The 21,716-nt window shown below is 46.1% G+C and overlaps 1 protein-coding gene across 3 annotated transcripts in view; it reads right to left on the bottom strand.

The window, feature by feature from the left end:
* LOC142068340 (uncharacterized) overlaps positions 1–20,298 on the bottom strand; it is a 30,849-nt gene extending 10,551 nt beyond the window's left edge. For all 3 annotated transcript variants that reach the window (XR_012666290.1, XM_075124014.1, XM_075124015.1), the window contains exons 1-3: positions 19,820–20,298; positions 19,289–19,399; positions 6,237–6,363 (exon numbers count right to left, since the gene is read on the bottom strand). Coding sequence is in view for 2 of the 3 variants with exons in the window: in XM_075124014.1 (XP_074980115.1) it covers positions 6,237–6,270 (34 nt within the window). In the remaining variant the exon portion in view is untranslated. The remainder of the gene's footprint in view (positions 1–6,236; positions 6,364–19,288; positions 19,400–19,819) is intronic.
* Between the last annotated feature and the right edge of the window lie 1,418 nt (positions 20,299–21,716).

The following is a 21,716-nucleotide window of genomic DNA, read 5'->3' as shown; positions in this document are numbered from 1 at the left end:
GGTGCTTCAGAGGGAATGAACAGAAGAGATAATCATCAAGTGGGAGCCAAGAGGAGCAGAACATGGCAACCCAACTATTTCCTGGGGCAAGGGCTGGAGGAACCAACAAGGGGCAGAGCTCTTCTTGACCTGCGCTCACAAACTGGGAAGAATTAGTAGGGGAAGCTAAAGTGGATGGGAACCTGGGAGGCAGTGACCATGAGATGGTTGAGTTCAGGATCTCGGATCCTGACAAAAGGAAGAAAGGAGAGCAGCAGAATACAGACCCTGGACTTCAGAAAAGCAGACTTTGACTCCCTCAGGGAACTGATGGGCAGGATCCCCTGGGAGAATAACATGAGGGGGAAAGGAGTCCAGGAGAGCTGGCTGTATTTTAAAGAATCCTTATTGAGGTTACAGGGACAAACCATCCCGCTGTGTAGAAAGAATAGTAAATATGTCAGGCGACCAGCTTGGATTAACAGTGAAATCCTTGCTGATCTTAAACATAAAAAAGAAGCTTACAAGAAGTGGAAGCTTGGACAAGTGACCAGGGAGGAGGATAAAAATATTGCTCGGGTATGCAGGAGGGAAATCAGGAAGGCCAAATCACACTTGGAGTTGCAGTTGGCAAGGGATGTTCAGAGTAAGAAGAAGGGTTTCTTCAGGTATGTTGGCAACAAGAAGGTGGTCCGGGAAAGTGTGGGCCCCTTACTGAATGAGGGAGGCAAACTCGTGACAGAGGATGCGGAAAAAGCTAATGTACTCAGTGCTTTTTTTGCCTCTGTCTTCACAAACAAGGTCAGCTCCCAGACTGCTGCACTGGTCAGCACAGCATGGGGAGGAGGTGACCAGCCCTCTGTGGAGAAAGAAGTGGTTCGGGACTATTTAGAAAAGCTGGACAAGCACAACTCCATGGGGCAGGATGCGCTGCATCCGAGAGTGCTAAAAGAGTTGGCGGATGTGATTGCAGAGCCATTGGCCATTATCTTTGAAAACTCATGGTGATCGGGGGAGGTCCTGGACGACTGGAAAAAGGCTAATGTAGTGCCCATCTTTAAAAAATGGAAGGAGGAGGATCCTAGGAACTACAGGCCAGCAGCCTCACCTCAGTCCCTGGAAAAATCGTGGAGCAGGTCCTCAAGGAATCAATTCTGAAGCACTTAGAGGAGAGGAAAGTGATCAGGAACAGTCAGCATGGATTCACCAAGGGCAAGTCATGCCTGACTAACCTAATTGCCTTCTATGATGAGATAACTGGCTCTGTGGATGAGGGGAAAGCAGTGGATGTGTTGTTCCTTGACTTTAGCAAAGCTTTTGACACTGTCTCCCACAGTATTCTTGCCAGCAAGTTAAAGAAGTATGGGCTGGGAGAATGGACTATAAGGTGGATAGAAAGCTGGCTAGATCATCGGGCTCAACAGGTAGTGATCAATGGCTCCATGGCTAGTTGGCAGCCAGTATCAAGCGGAGTGTCCCAAGAGTCGGTCCTGGGGCCGGTTTTGTTCAATATCTTCATTAATGATCTGGAGGATGGCGTGGATTGCACCCTCAGCAAGTTTGCGGATGACACTAAACTGAGAGGAGTGGTAGATACGCTGGAGGCTAGGGATAGGATACAGAGGGACCTAGACAAATGAGAGGATTGGGCCAAAAGAAATCTGATGAGGTTCAACAAGGACAAGTGCAGAGTCCTGCACTTAGGACAGAAGAATCCCATGCACCGCTACAGACTAGGGACCGAATGGCTAGGCAGCAGTTCTGCAGAAAAGGACCTAGGGGTGACAGTGGACGAGAAGCTGGATATGAGTCAACAGTGTGCCCTTGTTGCCAAGAAGGCCAATGGCATTTTGAGCTGTATAAGTAGGAGCATTGCCAGCAGATTGAGGGACGTGATCGTTCCCCTCTATTTGACATTGGTGAGGCCTCAACTGGTGTACTGTGTCCAGTTTTGGGCTACACACTACAAGAAGGATGTGGAAAAATTGGAAAGAGTCCAGCGGAGGGCAACAAAAATCATTAGGGGGCTGGAAGACATGATTTATGAGGAGCGGCTGAAGGAACTGGGATTATTTAGTCTGCAGAAGAGAAGAATGAGGGAGGATTGGATAGCTGCTTTCAGCTACCTGAAAGGGGGTTCCAAAGAGGATGGATCTAGACTGTTTTCAGTGGTAGCAGATGACAGAACAAGGAGCAATGGTCTAGAGTTGCAGTGGGGGTGGTCTAGGTTGGATATTAGGAAAAACTTTTTCACTCGGAGGGTGGTGAAGTACTGGAACGGGTTACCTAGGGAGGTGGTGGAATCTCCTTCCTTAAAGGTTTTTAAGGTCAGGCTTGACAAATCCCTGGCTGGGATGATTTAGTTGGGGATTGGTCCTGCTTTGAGCAGGGGGTTGGACTAGAGGACCTCAGGAGGTCCCTTTCAACCCTGATATTCTATGATTCTAAGTGATCCATCCCCTGCTGCCCATTCCCAGCTTCTGGCAAACAGAGGCTAGGGATACTTCACAGCATAGCCTATCCACCATGAATTTATCTAATGCTTTTTTAACCCTGTTATAGTCTTGGCCTTCAGAACATCCTCTGACAAAGAGTTCCACAGGTTGACTGTGCATTGTGTGAAAAAATACTTCCTTTTGTTTGTTTTAAACCTGCTGTCTATTCATTTCATTTGGTGACCCCTAGTTCTTGCGTTATGAAAAGGAGTAAATAACACTTCCTTATTTACTTGCTCCACACCAGTCATGATTTTATAGACCTCTATCATATCCCCCCCCCTTAGTCGTCTCTTTTCCAAGCTGAAAAGTCCCAGTTTTATTACACTCTCCTCATATGGAAGCTGTTCCATACCCCTAATAATTTTTGTTGCCCTTTTCTGTACCTTTTCCAATTCCAATATATATATCTATTTACGACATCTGTACACAGTATTCAAGATGTGGGTAGACCATGAATTTATATAGAGGCAATATGATATTTTCTGTCTTATTATGTTTCCCTTTCTTAATGATTCCCAACATTCTGTTCACTTTTTTGACTCCTGCTGAAGATTGAAAGGATGTTTTTAGAGAACTATCCACAATGACTCCAAGATCTGTTTCTTGAGAGGTAACAGCTAATTTAGACCCCATCATTTTATATGTATATGTATAATAGTTGGGATTATGTTTTCCCATGTGCATTACTTTGCATTTATCAACATTGAATTTCATCTGCCGTTTTGTTGCCCTGTCATGCAGTTTTGTGAGATCCCTTTGTAGCTCTTCTTAGTCTGCCTGGGACTTAACTACCTTGAGTAATTTTGTATCATCTGCAAATCTCACCATTTACCTGCTTTTTCCAGATCACTTATGAATATGTTGAACAGTACTGGTCCCAGTACAAACCCCGGGGACACCACTATTTACCTCTCTCCATTCTGAAAACTGACCATTTATTCCTACCCTTTGTTCCCTATCTTTTAACCAGCTACCAATCCCTCTTATCTCATGACAACTTACTTTGCTTAAGAGACTTTGGCAAGGGACTGTTGTAGGGTATACGTGCCCCGCACCAGACAGGAAAGAGTTAACCCCATGCTTTGGGCAGAGGAAGCCACACCCCCTTGCCGCTGATAGGCATCCTCTAACAGTTGCTGCAGTATAAAAGGGAGCCTCCCAGCTCATTCTAAGTGGATTGCCAGAGTGGGAGGACGCACCTCACAGGCTGCAGCCTGGGAGCAGCTGGAATCCCAGACTATGGGAGCCAGAGGTGCTGAGACCCCAGCAGATGCCCAGATACCTGCGGATGCCCAAGGAAGGCCGGAGCCACCAGGAGCAGTGTAGGCTGAGCAACCCAGAGACCCTGAAGACGTCCAGACCACAGCATCGGGGAAAAGGGAAGGAAGTAGCCCAGGGTAACTTGACAGTGGACCAGTTAGTGAACCGGATCTTGAGTCAGCATGTTTCGGCCAAATCCCTGCTGACTCAGAGGCTCGCATGCTTGCCACTGCCAGGGCCCTGGGCTGGAACCCTGTGGAGAGGGAGGGCCCAGGTCCCCCTACCCTGGCTGCCAACCCCCCAGGGTGGTGACCCACTTCCACCATTAGGATGCATAGCCCTGTTAAGGAGGGCAGCCTTATTGACTCTGGCTGCTAGGCTGCATAACCGTGTTGAGGTGGTCAGCTATACTGACTGTGGCCATTAGGCCATACTGATCTGACATCAAGGCTGACTATACTGACTCTGGCCATTAAGCTGTACTGCCCTGACAGCGAGGGCAGGCAGATGGACTTAACTGCAGGACTGCGACACCCTTGCCCCACCCCAAAGGGGGACAGGTTGTACTTACCCTGTGATAGAGACCTTGTCAAAGGTTCTCTGAAAATCTAAGTACACTATATCCACTGGATCACCCTTGTCCACATGCTTGTTGACCCCCTCAAAGAACTCTAGTAGATTGGTGAGGCATGATTTCCCCTTACAAAATCCATGTGAACTCTTCCCCCAGCAAATCATTTACATCTATGGGTTTGATAATTCTGTTCTTTAGTATAGTTTCAACCAATTTGCATGGTACTGAAGTTCAGTTTACCAGCCTGTAATTGCTGGGATTGCCTCTGGAGCCTTTTTAAAAAAAATTTCATCACATTAGCTATCTTCCAGTCATTGAGTAAAGAAGCTGACTTAAATGATAGGTTACATACCACAGTTAGTAGTTCTGCAATTTCACATTTGAGTTCCAGCAATCTAGGTTCTCAAAATAATTGGCTGGCTCAAAGAGACATTCATGCTGTGGCCATTGAACCTAAGCTACACCATACATTTCAGTTTCAGCCTCACCACTGGCAGCTTTCTTTCATACTGTGGCAGTTCCTTTGGAAGTTTTGCATTGATACCAATATCTCTGGATTAAGAGCAATATTTCAAAGTGCTCTAAGACCAGTTTGCAGACTCTGGCCTGGACCCCTGCAGTACTCCTGCATGGTACCGTGTGACTCTGGGCTGGCAGCGTGGTAGTTTGTGTAAGATCCAACTTAATATTGTCCTGGAAATGTGGCTGGCCCTTTAAGGTTCAGAAGAACATTTTGTATAGTGAGCAGAGCTTTTAAATAACTTATCACTGTACTGGACCTAGGTGCTGATTGGGAGCCAGAGAACTGGAATGCAACAAAGGGGGATGTGTGATTTGTTTTTGTGGGGGATCAGGAGTACAGTTTGTGACTGGTTGGTGAGTCTAACTTCAGTGTTGACCATCAGTTCTGGGAGAATATGCTCTTCTTTTTGCAGCCTGCCCTGACCTTGGTATTTTCAGCGAGGGCTACGCTAGGCACCCCGGGTCACACCAGCATTTATCAGCATGCACTCCAGCTAGGTGCATTTTATCAGCTGTAGCTGTAAATGAACGGTGAGGGATTAACTGGAGAAGCTTGGCAGAGCTGTGAGTGTGGTATGAAGAGAGGTGCATGTGAAGCCTGAGGGACCTAGTCTGCCCCATTTCAGTGCTGAGTGTTGTAAGTTGTGTCAGTAAATGTATACAAAGGTGTGTTCTTGCCATGGGGATCGTTAGCAGTCTGGTGGCACATAATGGTCGTGGTCTCCGGGGCTTAGGCAGGGGTAAGCGAAGGCGATGACTCAGAAGGAATCCTCAGGTTGAGGGTAAGGGGTGCTAACATTTTGCAGTCGGAGATGGTTTATGTGGAATAGGCTCAGTGCAGACCAGGCAGCTTCTGTTCACTACATCCGACCTAAACCCAAGTTTTGCCTTCGCAAAGAGAAGTGTTAGACTCTGTGCTGGGGTAGGCAACCTATGGCACGCGAGCTGCTTGCCAGTGGCACTCACACTGCCCGGGTCCTGGCCACCGGTCCGGGGGGCTCTGCATTTTAATTTAATTTTAAGTGAAGCTTCTTAAACATTTTAAAAACCGTATTTACTTTACATACCACAATAGTTTAGTTATAGATTATAGACTTATAGAAAGAGACCTTCTAAAAATGTTAAAATGTATGACTGGCGCGCGAAACCTTAAATTAGAGTGAATAAATGAAGACTCGCCACACCACTTCTGAAAGGTTGCCGACCCCTAGCCTGTGCTATACTGCTCCTGTGCTGTGTTCCCAGAGGGTTGTGTAGCAGGGGAGGACACAGGGCTGGGGTGTGTGTCCCTGGCAGGTCGGGGTGATGCTGAAACAGGACAGAGTTGTGTTTGCATTGTGGGGTGATGTGAAACTTAACTCTTCATTTCTCATTACAATAAGCTAGGGGACAGGAATCCTTACCCAGCGAGGTCACAGTCTCATAGTTCTCCTGCATGACGTCTCTGTAGAGGGCTCTCTGAGCAGGGTCCAGCAGAGCCCACTCTTCCTTCGTCAAATACACAGCCACCTCCTCGAAGGTCACCGGCCCCTGAAAGAGCAAGAGTCCAACCCTCAGTAACTGCTGCCCCATTGACAACCCCACTATTCATGGGGCAGCAGGGCCAGTCACATGGAAGCTCTGGGAGGCTCACAATCAGCAGAGTCCCACCCCCACCCCACACAGAGCAGCCAACAGGCATCAAGGTGAGGGGAGAAAGAGAGAACCCCTCGTATTCCCTAAAACAGTGCTTCTCAAAATATCTGATGTGGCGGACCGTCAATTTTTTTTCCCCCAATGTGCCAGGGACTGGTGCCATATTTATGCCTTATTATTATAGTTTTCACATAGGTACGTAGCACATCAGATCAGAAAAACTAACATTCTTCACTGTATTGATTGGAATGGGAGTGTGGTGTTCATGTGGAGATATTCCCATTTAAATACATTGAAGACTGACTGAAAGGCTGTGTGTCTGTGTGGATAGTGTAAAATGATTATTATTCATTTACAATGCAAGAAAATATTATTTGGGCATTTGTAGTAATATTAATTTATATCGGAAACAATATAATGAATACAATAAAAGTTGGCAGACATTTTTATTTTATGTTTATTTTGTAAACAAATACAATATTACAATACAAATAAAAAAAATTAAAAAATCAAACCAGCAAAGTCTCCTAACAAAGAAATTATAACAAAATTTATTAACACAATAATAGACATGTTAAAACCCTAACCTTTACTAATGTGAAAGGTGAGCCTGCTTCTTCACTGTCAGTTTATCCAGTCATGGCTCAATGGAGGACAGTGCCACATGCAATGGAGAATGACTATACGTACTATTCTTGTACTTTGTCTTAATGACACTTATGGTTGAGAAGCCAGTCTCACAGAGGTTTGTTGAAGGAAATGGGAGAAGAGTTTTCAGAGCAATTTCAGTAAGCTCAGGATATTCTGCTTTCACTTTTATCCAAAAGGAAGCAAACGATGTTGTAGTTTCGAAACTCATCTTCAATCTTTCGTCGGCAGCCAGCTCCAACAATTAATCCTCCGTAGTGACAATTAAGTCATCTTTCAATGGAATAAATGGATTTTGGATCCATCCAGTCCCTTTCTGTGGATCTTCTTCTGCTGGAAAGTTAAACTCAAAACATTCTGCCAAATTCGTCAAGTGTTCACTGATGACATTTCATAGAGATGTAACATCAAGGTCTTCACCTGCATTGGTGATGATTGTTGCTAAGTTGTGAAACATGTCATAACGATCTCTTGACACTCGACTCGTCCATGCTTTTAGCTTTTGTTTGTCCGTCAATCTTGTCTGCCATTGTAAGACACGAAGCCATCCTTCCCTTCATGGAGGTGTTGAGATCATTAAAAGATGGCAAAGATATCAAGCAAATAAGCCAGCTTGGCTATCCAATCCTCATCTCGGAACAATTGTGACCAGTTTGGTTTTTTGTCATGAAGAAACTCGGCAAGCTCGTTTTGGAGCTCAAATACTCTTGACAGGACGTTTCCCCTCGATAACCAATGTACATTGGCATGCAATAGGAGCTGTTTATGATCAGCTCCCATATCATCACATAATGCAGTGAACAGTCTCGAATTTAAAGCATTTGCCTTTACATGGTTCACAATTTTTATGACCTCGCTGAGCACACTGTTCAGTTCTGTTGACATTTTTTTTGTTGCAAGACTTTCTCGGTGAAGGAAGCAGTACAGCGACTTGCATTCGGGTGCAAGTGCCTTAATCTGGGTAACCACTCCCGAATGCCGTCCTGTCATTGCGGGAGCACCTTCAGAACATACGCCTACACAGAACTTGAAATCCAACCCACATTTGTTAACGATGTAGTCGCTCACAGCCTTGAACACTTCAGAACTAGTTGTTTTTGTTGGTAGTGAAGCAGAAACAAAAACTCTTCCTTCAAATCACCCTCATGTTCAAAGCGCACATTACACCATCAGAATTGCTGTATTAGCAAGGTCTGTACGTTCATCAAGCTGCAAAGAAAAGTACTTTGCTAATTTAATCTGTCCTATGAGCTAATCTTCCATATCGTGAGCCAGATTGTGAATTCGTCGAGCGATAGTGTCATCTGAAAGTGGCACCTGAGCCACTTTCTTTGCCGCCGGCTCGCCCACCATTTCCATGCAGGCATCTTTAATACCGCTTATCACTGGTGTCTCACCGATTGTGTATGGCTTTTTAGCCTTAGCAATGCGAAGCGCTACTTTATAAGAAGTTCGCAAAGCAGAATTATTTATATTACACTTCAAAGATCTGCTTTCTTTCAAAGAACTCTTTCGGCTTTGAACCAATTTCATTATGTTTTGTATTTAAACGCCTCTTGAGCTTTGACGACTTCATTGCGTTGTTAGCCAACACATTGCCACAAATAACGCACTGCGGTTCTGGCATGCCACCATCATTCGTGGCTACAAAACCGAACTGAATGTTTGAGGAGTCTATTTCTGAGTAAAGCTAGTGCGAATTCTTTTTGTTGACAATACTTCGGTTTCATTTACATTGCTGTCAGCTGATTCAGAATTACTTGCGTGTTCAGCAACTGGATGTCTTTGCTTGATAAATACGTCAATTGGGCCTCGCTTTGCCATCTATAAAATAGGCATAAAAATAATTAATATAAATTCCATTACCCCGGGTATATACTTAATTTATGATATTAGGATGAAAGCCGAATAAATGCATTGGAATGCTTTTATTGAGAAATATGTGCAGGAGAACATTGATTTATAGGGTAAGTAATGTTAGGATAAGAAGATAATACAAATTTTAAAATTAAATTGCAAACAGGATAATAATTGGAAAGTTAAGATGGTTTGAACATATGGAAAGAATGAATAATGAACGTCAAAAATAAGATTTACCTGTCTGAAAGATATGGAGTGAGAAAGCGAGGAATTTCGAGAACTTCCTGGCAGAAACACGTAAGTTTGATTCTAGAAGAGGGGAAGGCTATAAGTAAGAACAATGAGAGCGTGTATGAAACGATATATGGCTATGGAGGAAGTGAGGATGTTATGCTCATACAAAGCACACGGGATCTTTTCAGGGGGAAAAGGCAAATACGCCGCATTTATTGAAAATACAACAGTTAGCAATGCTTTTCAGTCTCTCTCTCTCTCTCTCACACACAGACACACACACACACACACACACACACACACACACAGAGTCCTTCCAGTAGCTGTTTATAGTTACCAGTCTGTTGTAGCTCGAGTCAATCTAATGGCCAGTTAGACTGAGCATGAGTGAGGAGCTGGGCTCTGTCAGTCGCGATCCGATGCTCCAAGGCTTTGCAGGACTGAACCCAGAGTTCCATGCCAAAACACCCCAGCTTTATAGTTGTAAATTCCCATTTGAGTCCATGCATTTTGCAATGTCATCCTGTAATCATTAGTCCTTAAGTGGTGTTAATCTTGGGGTTTTCTGCTGTTATTATTTGATGGTTATTGTCGGGCTTCCCATTGTTATCTCCTATTTGTTGTCTCGCCTTCAGGGGTGCCTGTCTCACCTCTGAGGTCGTCAGTGCTGCTAACATGTTTAGCATCCGATACAATGGATGTTTTCTAATTGTCTCCTGGTCTTTCCAAGTCTCTCACTTTTTCTTTTAGAGTAGCAGCCATGTTAGTCTGTATCCACAAAAAGAAAAGGAGTACTTGTGGCACCTTAGAGACTAACAAATTTATTTGAGCACAAGCTTTTGTGAGCTACAGATCACTTCATTGGATGCATGCAGTGGAAAATACAGTAGGGGGATTTTATATACACAGAGAACATGAAAAAATGGTTGTTACCATACACACTGTAATGCGAGTGATTGGGTAAGGTGAGCTATTACCAGCAGGAGTGAAAAAAAAAACTTTTGTGGTGATAATCAAGGTGGGCCATTTCCAGCAGTTGACAAGAACATCTGAGGAACAGTCGGGGGGGAGGGGGGAGAGGAAATAAACATGGGGAAATAGTTTCACTTTGTGTAATGACACATCCACTCCCAGTCTTTATTCAAGCCTAATATATGGTGTAGAGTGGAATAAAAAACAAAAAAACTTCAAAACCAGACTCCAACGAGAGACTGCTGAATTGGAATTAATTTGCAAACTGGATCCAATTAACTTAGGCTTGAATAGAGACTGGGAGTGGATGGGTCATTATACAAAGTAAAACTATTTCCCCATGTTTATATCTCCCCCCCCCCCCCCGACTGTTCCTCAGACATTCTTGTCAACTGCTGGAAATGGTCCACCTTGATTATCACTACAAAAGGTTTCCCCCCCACCTCCCCCGCCCCCCGCTCTCCTGCTGGTAATAGCTCACCTTAAGGAATCACTCTCATTACAGTGTGTATGGTAACACCCATTGTTTCATGTTCTCTATGTATATAAATCTCCCCACTGTATTTTCCACTGAATGCATCCGATGAAGTGAGCTGTAGCTCACGAAAGCTTATGCTCAAATAAATTGGTTAGTCTCTAAGGTGCCACAAGTCCTCCTGTCCTTTTTGCGGATACAGACTAACACGGCTGCTACTCTGAAACCTGTCATTCCTTTCTGTTATTCAAAAAGGGTGGCTGGCAGAATGAAATCAAAGTTTACAACAATTCTTATAGTACAATTAGTACAATTATAAAATCCTGCTCCTACAAGGACTGTCTATTTGGCTATAGGTGTGTGGGGCTCAAGAAGGGCAACTGGGGAGATTTCAGAGCAGGCTTCAATTTAATTTCACATCAAAATTGCCCCAGGCGCTTTCCCTGCAGAGAGACACTCCAGATTCTGCCATGCTGGGAAAATGCTTGATCACTTTATTACAGTGCAGACCTGGCCCCTCCCGCCAGGACTAAACCCACCAGAGACATTTTTCAATCCTCCCAGTGACAAACTTTCTGAACCAAATGGTAGAACAGAAGAGAAACAAAGGAGTCACTTTGGGGGATTCCCCCAGACTTGGTTCCCAGGGCAGCATGCTCCCAGGCACGGGGAATAGGGAGACTCAGGAACTTGCTTTTCCTCCTTCTGCTCCTCCCCTTGTTCACAGGCAAGGGAATCTGTCCCAGGATGCTGCAATAAGTATGTCTGGGCAAGTCAAAGATCTGGGAATTTCTCTCCCCACTTACTTCTCCCACTGCCCCTTTCAGTCTCTCTCCTCTTTCCCTTTTGATCTCCTTTCCCCTCTCCCTGCCCCTCTGGTTTGGACAGTCCCATTCCAGGGTCATTTTCTTCCCCATGGCTCGATCAGCTCCTGCAACTACTACTGAGAGGAGAGATGAGGAATGAGGAGGGGTTGTTTGTGCAGAATCATTTTGCTGCCCGTCCTCGGCACCTTCCTTGAGGTCTCTGGCTCAGGAGCTGATGTTGGCAGAGCGTAAGTCTGCCTTAGGGGACTTGTTCCAACTGGAGAAATTCCTCACCTTGGCTCAGCACAGAAGAAATTTTAAATAAAGTCACTCTCCAGCACAGATCCCACTGGGACAGAAGGAGCAGCTCAACTTGAGCTTCCAGATAACAGTGGAGGAAACAACAGCATCTCAGCCAGGAAGCTCAATCCAAGTCTCCTCAGTAAAGAGAGAGAGTCTGGCTTTTAAAAGACTTTAAATAAAATCAGAATAGAAAGCAATAGTAAAAATAAAAAAAATAAAACAAACAAACAAACAAATTCATCAAAACAACTGCCCATCCCTAAAACTATTAAGTGCATTTCCAGCAGCCCACCCCTGAATAATGTGATCCAAATTATGTATGAGTAGAATATCTAAATTCCAAATGAAGGCAGAAATCCACTAAAAAATAAATTAAAAAATGAAGCCCATTGGCAATGCCAGTACCAGATACTTTGCATTGTTTGTTTTTCAAAATGGCTGTCTTTGCTTGACTCAAAATGACGTTCACAAGGCATATTACAGATCTATTTGTGAATCCATACTTAATGGTAAAAGGAAATACACTATGAGAAAAATCAAGGGACTATAACCAAAAGACACCCTGAAGTACAACAAATAATGGGTGTAACCTGGAACAAGTAAGAAACAGATGAGAAACAGTCTCCCCCATGTCACAGGGCACACATGGACACGTTCAGAATCAAATGATGCACACATTCGAGGCCATACCCCTGTGAAGAATTCTCCATTGGAGATCACCCATATGCTTCGCAATCACAGGATTGTGTAGAGACCACCAGGCTGGATAGACGGAGTCTGCCGCCAGAAACTGTCATCTCCACACTGAACCAGAATAATCAATAAGCATTTGAAAATGCTGAATCTTTACCATAATCATATACAGGTATAATGCTTTGGGGCCTAAGCTATTAAAAGTACATTTGTAAGACTCACTGAAGGTAAGCAAATCGCCATGCCTATCAATGTCCCAATCCACAGCAGGAGCAACAGGCAAGGAAATAGAACTGTGAGTATAATCGGGGACGGCTTGCTCAAAGGGACATTTGTCCAGATCAGCAACACTGTGTCTTCAATAAAAAAAAAAGAAACCAGCAAACAGAATGAAAACCAAGCTTAGCGGCAATGGCCTCTGCTGAGACCCATGCAGAATTAGAAAAAATATCAATTGAACTCATTTTCTTCCACCTGCTGCAATAAGTGCACCCTGAACTTTGCTATCCAACAGGTCCCACAAGCACAGGTGTTTTTAAAATATTTTTCAAGCTGTCCTACAACCCAGCATCATTATTGCCATGAAAGTCTTTTTTAAGTTCTGCAACACCCGGCTCTAACTGCTCCATTCTCTGGCAGAGGCCCAGAGTTGTCTGCTGCATATACATTGACTTTGCCACCTCCCACCATTGCCTCAAGGAAGGAAAGGCATGCTTTGGAGGCAACCAGGTGCTAAAAAAAAAACTTAAAAGAGTCCCCAAAATGAACATCCTGTACAAGGCAAGTGTTAAAATGCTAGTATGGGTGACAGTCTCCCACAGAGAGAAGAGAACACAAATGAGACCGAACACGATCTGAAATCCCAGCTGGGACAATGCAACTAGAAAGCAAATGATGAATAAACACATAAAAAGCCCTGCCCAAGTGGGTCCTAGACAAAGAGCTGGTACCGGTACTCAACCACCTGTACGGCTGGGCATAAGGTTGGAAATGCTGTCGCAACACTGACAGACCCTGGTCATCAGCAGGCAGGATCAAACCTGGGACTTCTGGAGCTCAGTGGTCTCAGTGCCACTAGATGGGCCAGAACACGACACCCAGGGGGCGTGTAGGTTATACTATCCCACATCAGTCCGGTCAGCAGCCTGTCAAAGAGCTGAAAGTCACTGAGCAGACAGTGGATGAGGTTCCAGATGACTCCTATCCAATCTGTTGTTAAGAGTACAATTGAAATTGCTCCCCTCCACCCCAAATTAAAATATCACCTGTCAAAAAACCAATTTGCCAAAAGAACATCCAAGCGCTGGGAAGGAAAAAAAAAGAAAAAGTTCCCTGTATTTCCCTCCAGGAGGATTTTACACATTAATAAAAAAAAGACGATATTGCTCAAAAGTAGCTTGACCCATCAATAAACGTCCTGGAACAACGGCCTGCAGGGCCAGCCCATCTGCAAAGAGAAAGGCAACTCCCACACTCCCCGTGGAACCAGGACTCAGAAAAACCTCCCCTCTCCAATCAGAAAGCCAATTGGTTTGGTGCCTGCGTCTGTGCAAGAGTCCTGCAGGAATGAAACGTCCACTTTCTTCTGAGACAGGCACTCAAAAAGAGCCTGCAGGAGGTACACAGTCACAGAGAGCGCTGCCTAGTGGGGAGGGGAGGTTTTTGGCAGGGTGTCTCCCTGTTGCAAGCACAGCCCGGTCCTTCAGTGTCCCTGCCACAGGGGTTTCCCGTTCTCCCCATGAGCATAGAAGCTCTACTAGGCTGGGCCCTTGGACAGTCCACGCCTTCCCCAGCTGGTCTTTCACCGAGGTGGGGACTCCTGGTAAAAGTAATACCCGGCAGCGACCCAGGCCCCCTGAGCAGTGTGTTCCCTGACTGCACTGGCCAAACCAGCCTGCTTCACAGCGCCCTCAGAAACTGGGGCCCCCTCCACCGTCCGCAGCTATTTTTTAATAGGGGGCTTTCCTACAAGCCAGAGTCCCCAGCGAAGGCCGCGGATTCCACAGCAACAGGCTCTGCCTCCATCTCATAGTCAGGCATCCCAGAACCAGTCATGCCATCTTCCCTCAGCTTGTAAAGGGCATTACCTCCCCAGAGGCCTCTGCAGCCCATTAGCCCCGCAGTCTCAGCCATAGCCCCTTCGCTCTTTCCTCAGAGAAACACCCATGTTCCCAGGCCCAGGCCCAGGCAGCAGCCACAATAGCTAAGAAATTTCCATGCCCTGTCACTGGCCAATAACGGCCACTGACCCACCCCAGAGGTGGCTGCATCTCAGGGCTGGAGAAAGGAACCCCTTATGGAGACCATTTGTCATGGGGTTTGGTGTACTCTGGTCAGAGTCACTGAGCCATAGTCACAGGGTTTAAGGCCAGAAGGGACCCCCTGGTCTTCTGGCCTGACCTCCTGTATATCACACACCACCAGCACCAACCAGCATCGCACACTAAACCCAACAACTGACCTGAGACCAAAGTCTCACAGCCCACAGGAACCTAAACTATTCTGTCTACGGGAAGAGGAGTGGAGGGACACAGTTGCACCAGTGCCAGAGGGCCCAGCAATGGCAGGGAAATTAATCAGTCAGATACACCCAGATAATCCTGGCAAGTGACCCGGCACCCCACACTCTAGAGGAAGGAGGGAAATACTTAAGGTCGCTGCCAATCTGACCTAGGCTGACTCTACTGTTGTGATCATAGAATCATAGAATATCAGGGTTGGAAGGGACCTCAGGAGGTCATCTAGTCCAACCGCCTGCTCGAAGCAGGACCAATTCCCAGTTAAATCATCCCAGCCAGGGCTTTGTTAAGCCTCACATTAAAAACTTCTAAGGAAGGAGATTCTACCACCTCCCTAGGTAACGCATTCCAGTGTTTCACCACCCTCCTAGTGAAGAAGTTTTTGCTAATATCCAACCTAAACCTCCCCAACTGCAACTTGAGACCATTACTCCTTGTCCTGTCCTCTTCTACCACTGAGAATAGTCTAGAACCATCCTCTCTGGAACCACCTCTCAGGTAGTTGAAAGCAGCTATCAAATCCCCCCTCATTCTTCTCCTCTGCAGACTAAACAATCCCAGTTCCCTCAGCCTCTCCTCATAAGTCATGTATTCCAGTCCCCTAATCATTTTTGTTGCCCTTCGCTGGACTCTCTCCAATTTATCCACATCCTTCTTGTAGTGTGGGGCCCAAAACTGGACACAGTACTCCAGATGAGGCCTCACCAATGTCGAATAGAGGGGGACGATCACGTCCCTCGATCTGCTCACTATGCCCTTACTTATACATCCCAAAATGCCATTGGCCTTCTTGGCAACAAGGGCACACTGCTGACTCATATCCAGCTTCTCGTCCACTGTCACCCCTAGGTCCTTTTCCGCAGAACTGCTGCCTAGCCATTCGGTCCCTAGTCTGTAGCTGTGCATTGAGTTCTTTCGTCCTAAGTGCAGGACCCTGCACTTATCCTTATTCAACCTCATCAGATTTCTTTTCGCCCAATCCTCCAATTTGTCTAGGTCCTTCTGTATCCTATCCCTACCCTCCAGCATATCTACCACTCCTCCCAGTTTAGTATCATCCGCAAATTTGTATCAATTAGACCCTGGGAGTGTGAGCAAGAACCCACCAGCCAAACAGCTGCGAGAGGGAATGTTCGGTGCTATCACAGAGCCCTGGCCCCACCCAGTGTCTTGTCTCCAGCCATGGCAGTCTCTGAGGCTTCAGAGGAAGAAGACAAAATAAATAAATAAATAAATACCCAGAATACGTGGGGTGAGAGAATCCCATCCTGACCCCAGCAGGGGGCTGGCTCCAGATCTGAAGCGTCGGCTTTTAGGAACATAAGAAATAAACTGGAACCCAAGGCTGCTCAGCCCAACCCCCACTATCCCGCTCATAAACAGTTGAAGGAGGGAGAGGACAAATTGAAGTTGTTTGCCCTCAGGGGAGTGACCCCCTCATCCTGCCCCATCTGGGGAAAAGGTAAGGGTCCAGCCAACTGTCCGGTTAGCAGCTGGGAAACACTCATCCCCCAAATATGGGGAAGCCTCTGGCTTTGATGTCTACTAAATATGGGAGACGTCACTTTCATCAGCCAACATTTTAATGGAGATAAATAAGAACACAGATGGTTCTCAAATGAGAGGGGAAAGTTGTTTTTTAGGATATCAACCCCACCCCCTGCAGCTTCTAATCTGGGGAATGACTCAGGAAAACAGGTTCCCTCCAAACAGGAGTTGCTACAATTAAATAAACATAGGGAAGACCTCTAAAACGGAGATTTGTTTTTTAATTCGTTTTTGATAACTACACAGAAAATAGCAAAATCGGAGAGGTGATCTCAATGTTCAGTAATTAAAGAGAAAAGGGAGGAAATCTGAGGAATTTGGGGTCAGTTTTCACAAATTAGAGAACAAAGTAGGAAAATGTGAGGATTTTAGACAGGGTGTATAAAAATTGGTGATTTTTATTTAATTTTTTCATGTTATTTAAATCAGATTCTTTTGATTTTATTATTTAAATTAGTATGAGTTTTTCTTTTAAAAAAACCTGTTTAAAATGAATTTTGAATTTAATACACAATATTTGAAGACCTAGTCTTATTATAATCTCTTAAAATATTTAAATAACAAATAAATATGATGAATCCGGGAGCCTCTATCAAACACTTGACATTAAAGGCTGCTTTTCTATGTAAAGAAAGAATCAGGGGAAAAGCATCTAACTTTTGAGGTCAAGATTTATAAATACAGCACAGTAGATCGTTAAGGGCTTCATCCTGTGGGCATCAGGGGCTGTGCCACTGGGTGCCTCAGACTGGCAAAGTCATCACAGGTGTTGGGATAAAGCCACTGACTTAAAGAGACACCAACAAGGAATGTAAGCTGAAGTCTCTTTCAGGTATATTGGAACATTTTCCCAGGCTGACCTGAAATAATCAGTTTAATTCACTAACTAGAGTTATTTTCTCTGTTTAATAAATCACTTAGTTGTAAATGTGAAACATGTTTTGATAAAAGAAGTTTATGTATCCAAGACATTTCAGATGATTTAGTTTCATAAAAATAAATTTTATATGCTGCTTTGTGTGTTTAATTAAATTCTAGTTACCATCCTAATGCAGCATAACACAGAATCACTAGCAAAAAGTTAATTTTCTATTAAATAAGCAATATATCATTCACCATTTTCTAATGTACTAAAAATGTACAATTAATAAAAATATGAAAATGTTAAGCTATATAATGTATCTAGTTATAGTGTACTCTCCTTGGTAGCAAAAAGATGTACCTAATCTCAGTGGTGTTGGAACTAGGAGGGCTGGGGGTGGCTGCCGCACCCCCAGGCTTGAAGTAGTAATAGCAAACACCAAATACATAGTTTCAATGGTTTCCATCATCAGCACCCCCCACTATAAAAATTGTTCCAGCACCTCTGCCTAATCTAGTGTAAAGTGTCTATTTAGTTTTAAATCAACATGTTGTAATCGTTGTATCAACCAAAGGGAATGCACCTTTCTTTAGACAAAAAACCAACAACAAGTGGAAAAGTTTACTAAACTTCAGTGCTTTATATCAAGGCTTCCCACTGGGTTATTTAAATTATTATTTGAATTGCTGATTTAAATTGCCTTGTTTTAAATCAATCCACCCTGATTTTATATCAATGATCAATAATAGCTAAAGAGGCAAAATGAGTGATTTATCAATATTTTATCAACAGAAAGGAAAAGAGCAACAGTAGCAATAATTTTATTGTAATATTCAAGAATTTGAGAAAGGGACAAAATCTAATGAGATTTTTATGTTAATATTCTATATTTAGATTGGCAGGAAGAAATCTCAAGAGCATATTACCTTAGTAACATAACTTCAGAGAAAGTGGGGCAATTTTTGGGGGGGGGGGTATTTTATATCGATCTTTAGGAATTAGGGAGAAAAAATGGATCAAAAATAATATTTGACAATAGGAGAGAAAAACACCAAGATCTGAGGGCAATTCAATAATTACAGGGGAAAAGGGGGAAAGTTTGAAGGGATTCAACAGGAATGTTCAATAAACGATCAGAAAGTGATGGTTCCCTCCATCCCCACCATTCACATGCAGAGCAGGGAGCCCTTTGTGTCACTCATGCAAGGGAGGAGGTGTAGAGCAGGAGATGGGCAGGTGGCTGAGTTGAGGGGGGGGGGGGAAACAGCAGCTGAGAGTGGATCCTCCAGTGGGGACATTGGCTTCCCCTTCCCCTCCTATGTCCCTTCCAGGCCCTGTTGCTGGCAGAGACTGGCCACCCCACCACCCCCACCCCAGATTCAGCCGTGTTTCAGGCCTCTCCCAAACAGCACCCACTAACCCCCCATCCCATTTGGGCAACAATTTCCCACCTAAACAAGGACAAACTGCTGCAGATAGAATGGGCAGGGGAAACCCACATATCTGAGGAGATTTTAAATTGAGATTTGAGAAATAGAAAGAAAATGGGTTAATATCTGGGAGGGTAAAAGGTGAATCCTCTGAGAGAAAAGTCGGGTGTGGGGAACCACATGGATTTGACAGGTTTCAGAGTAGCAGCCCTGTTCGTCTGTATCCGCAAAAAGGACAGGAGGACTTGTGGCACCTTAGACTAACATATTTATTAGAGCATAAGCTTTCGTGAGCTACAGCTCACTTCATGGGATGGATTTGATAGTCATATTTGATCATTAGAGAGAAAGGAGGAAGAAGTGGAGAGAATTTTTTTCAACATTTGAGGGGAAAGTGACAAAATCAGAGAAGATGCATTTAACTCTCCCCCCCACACACACATACACTTAAGCCCCCCCCACACACCTACCTCTTCCCCTGGTCTTCTCCCCCTGAAATCTCCTGCCTTCCCAGAGACAGTTCAGACTCCCCCAGGTCACACTTGCCTGGTGTCAGGTATCAGAGGGGAAGCCGCGTTAGTCTGTATCCACAAAAACAAGCATGCATCTGAAGCAGTGGGGTTCTTTTACCCACAAAAGCTTAGACCCAAATAAAGCTGTTAGTCTTTACTTGGTGCCACCGGACTCCTCCTTGTTCCAGCTCGCAGGATCTGTCCCGTCCCTCCACCTCTGGCTCATTGTTCATCCCTCCCTTCCCCACCCCTCCGCCCCCACACAGGCAAGCGGGGGGACCAGCTCTGGGGCCTCTTTCCCCACCTGCAGCCCCCGGGGCTTTGCCTGTCCAGCCGGTCCTGCCCAGAGCTGCAGCAGGCAGCTCCGACCCTCGCCGGGCCATTGACCGGGGCGCAGATTCCCAGGGGCTGCGAGACCTGAGAACCCCTGGGGCAGAGAGTCACTTTCCTGCCCGTCCCCAGCCCTTCCCAGGGGAGCTTCTCACTCACCTGCAGTCTGCAGCCCGGGGGGCTGGTCCCCGCTGGAGAAAGTCCCCCGCGGCTGGGCAGGGAGGGGTTAATGAGGGGCTCCCCCCAGCACAGACCCCCATTGGGGTGCGGGGAGTCAGCAGCTGCTCAGCCCCGGCTCCCGGGTCAAAATGGAGGGAGCAGCGCCTGGGATTTTAGGAGCATCCACGCCCAGGTGTCTGGTCTCGGGGCTTTGTTCTGCCTGCTGCCCGCCTCCTTCCTCCCAGCACCCAACGCTCAGCGCTGCAGCAGCCCCTTCCTGTGTCACCAGCCCCGGGCCTGTCTCCGGCTGCTGGCTGCAGCCTCCCCTCTGTCTTTGCCGGGCGCAGAGCGCTGCCCTGAGCGCCCGCTGCAGGCAGGCTCTTGGGACCAGCTCCTGGTCGCCGCTGCAGGGGCCGAGCCGGAGAGAGGGAATGCCCTGGGGACAGGAACGTGACTCAGTCTCCCTGCCGGAGAGGAGGGGAAGGGGTGAGACAGGGAAAGAGGAGAAAGAAAGGAGCAGAAGGAAAATCAGTGGGTGGGGGAGGGGGCTCCCAGCAAGAAGTAGCAAATGACAGCTGAGGCCTCTGAGAAAGTACCTAGATAAAAAGAAAAGGAGGACTTGTAGCACCTTAGAGACTAACCAATTTATTTGAGCATGAGCTTCCTTGAGCAATGCATCCGATGAAGTGAGCTGTAGCTCACGAAAGCTTATGCTCAAATAAATTGGTTAATCTCTAAGGTGCCACAAGTACGCCTTTTCTTTTTGCAGATACAGACTAACACGGCTGCTACTCTGAAACCTACCTAGATAAAATATCACATAGCCGCAATTATTAACACCAAAACACTTTCGGACAACTGCGGTAAGTTTCGAAATTGTTTTGAGTGTACAAAGAGTATTAACTTCGGTTTTGTCAAATAGAAGGATTGCAGGCCTAGATGCAGATAGATAGGTAAACCTATTCAAAACTTCCCAGCCTTAGTGTGGCTTGTTTAGTATCCCTATCAGAGTTTGAAATAAAATGACACGTGAACGCTGGAGCTTAGCCTTATGAGTCAAGCCTTTCCAGTGACAAATACACACCCAAGTTCACCGGTATTAACCTGCCCTGACCTTGGCATTTTCAGTGTGGGCTCCCCGAGGCACAGGGGAAAGGGGTGCAGGTTCCTGGGGTGATGGGACTACAGGGGGTCATTGTGGCCATGGGAGTGTCACTGTGAGGGGCAGGGTCCATGAGGGTGTGACTGTGAAGGGAGGGCTGTGAGGGGGGGAGCCATGGGGTGTCTCTGTGAGGGGGAGGGGCTGAGGCTATGGTCACTTCCAGGCACCCCCTGACATGGGAGTTGAACTGTCCCCTCCCCCAGCAGGTTCTTTGGGGTGCCCTAGAGCCCAGCATGAAGCTGCTGCTTCTACAGGGTCCCTGGGAGTCACAAAGGGGTGTTGTGAGATCACTACCCCATCTGGCCTGGGGTGGGGCAGGGGCCCCCGAAACAGCCCTGTGGGGAGACTCAGCCCTGTGGGGACTCATGGGCTGTGGAAAAGCACTTCCAGCAGAGGTGATACATCGGGAAGGGAGGGTGGGTATGTGGTGCAAGGTCAAATGCACCTACAGCAGCTGGCCCAGGTGGGGAGTGGAGGGAATGGGGCAAGAACCTCCTCTGGCCACTGGGACACTGCACCTGGTCGAGCGTCTGACTGCGGCCGCGGTGAGCTGCCTCCCTCCTAGGCTCGGCTTCTGGAGACGGCGGGTGAGCAAGCCAGAGTCCCCCCTCCTCCCCCGGCCTGCTCCGAGTGGACCCCTGTCCCCAGAAGCTGAGCCCGGGCAGGGATTGGGCTGCCACTTCCCCCTCTCTCCCAGGCAGCTGGCTACACTGCACCATGCAGCAACCGGGAGCA

Source organism: Caretta caretta, chromosome 28 (genome assembly GCF_965140235.1).
Source record: "Caretta caretta isolate rCarCar2 chromosome 28, rCarCar1.hap1, whole genome shotgun sequence".
Classification (NCBI taxonomy): Eukaryota; Metazoa; Chordata; order Testudines; family Cheloniidae; genus Caretta; species Caretta caretta.
Note: the sequence above shows the minus strand (reverse complement) of the source record. Positions and strands in the feature narration are given on the sequence as shown.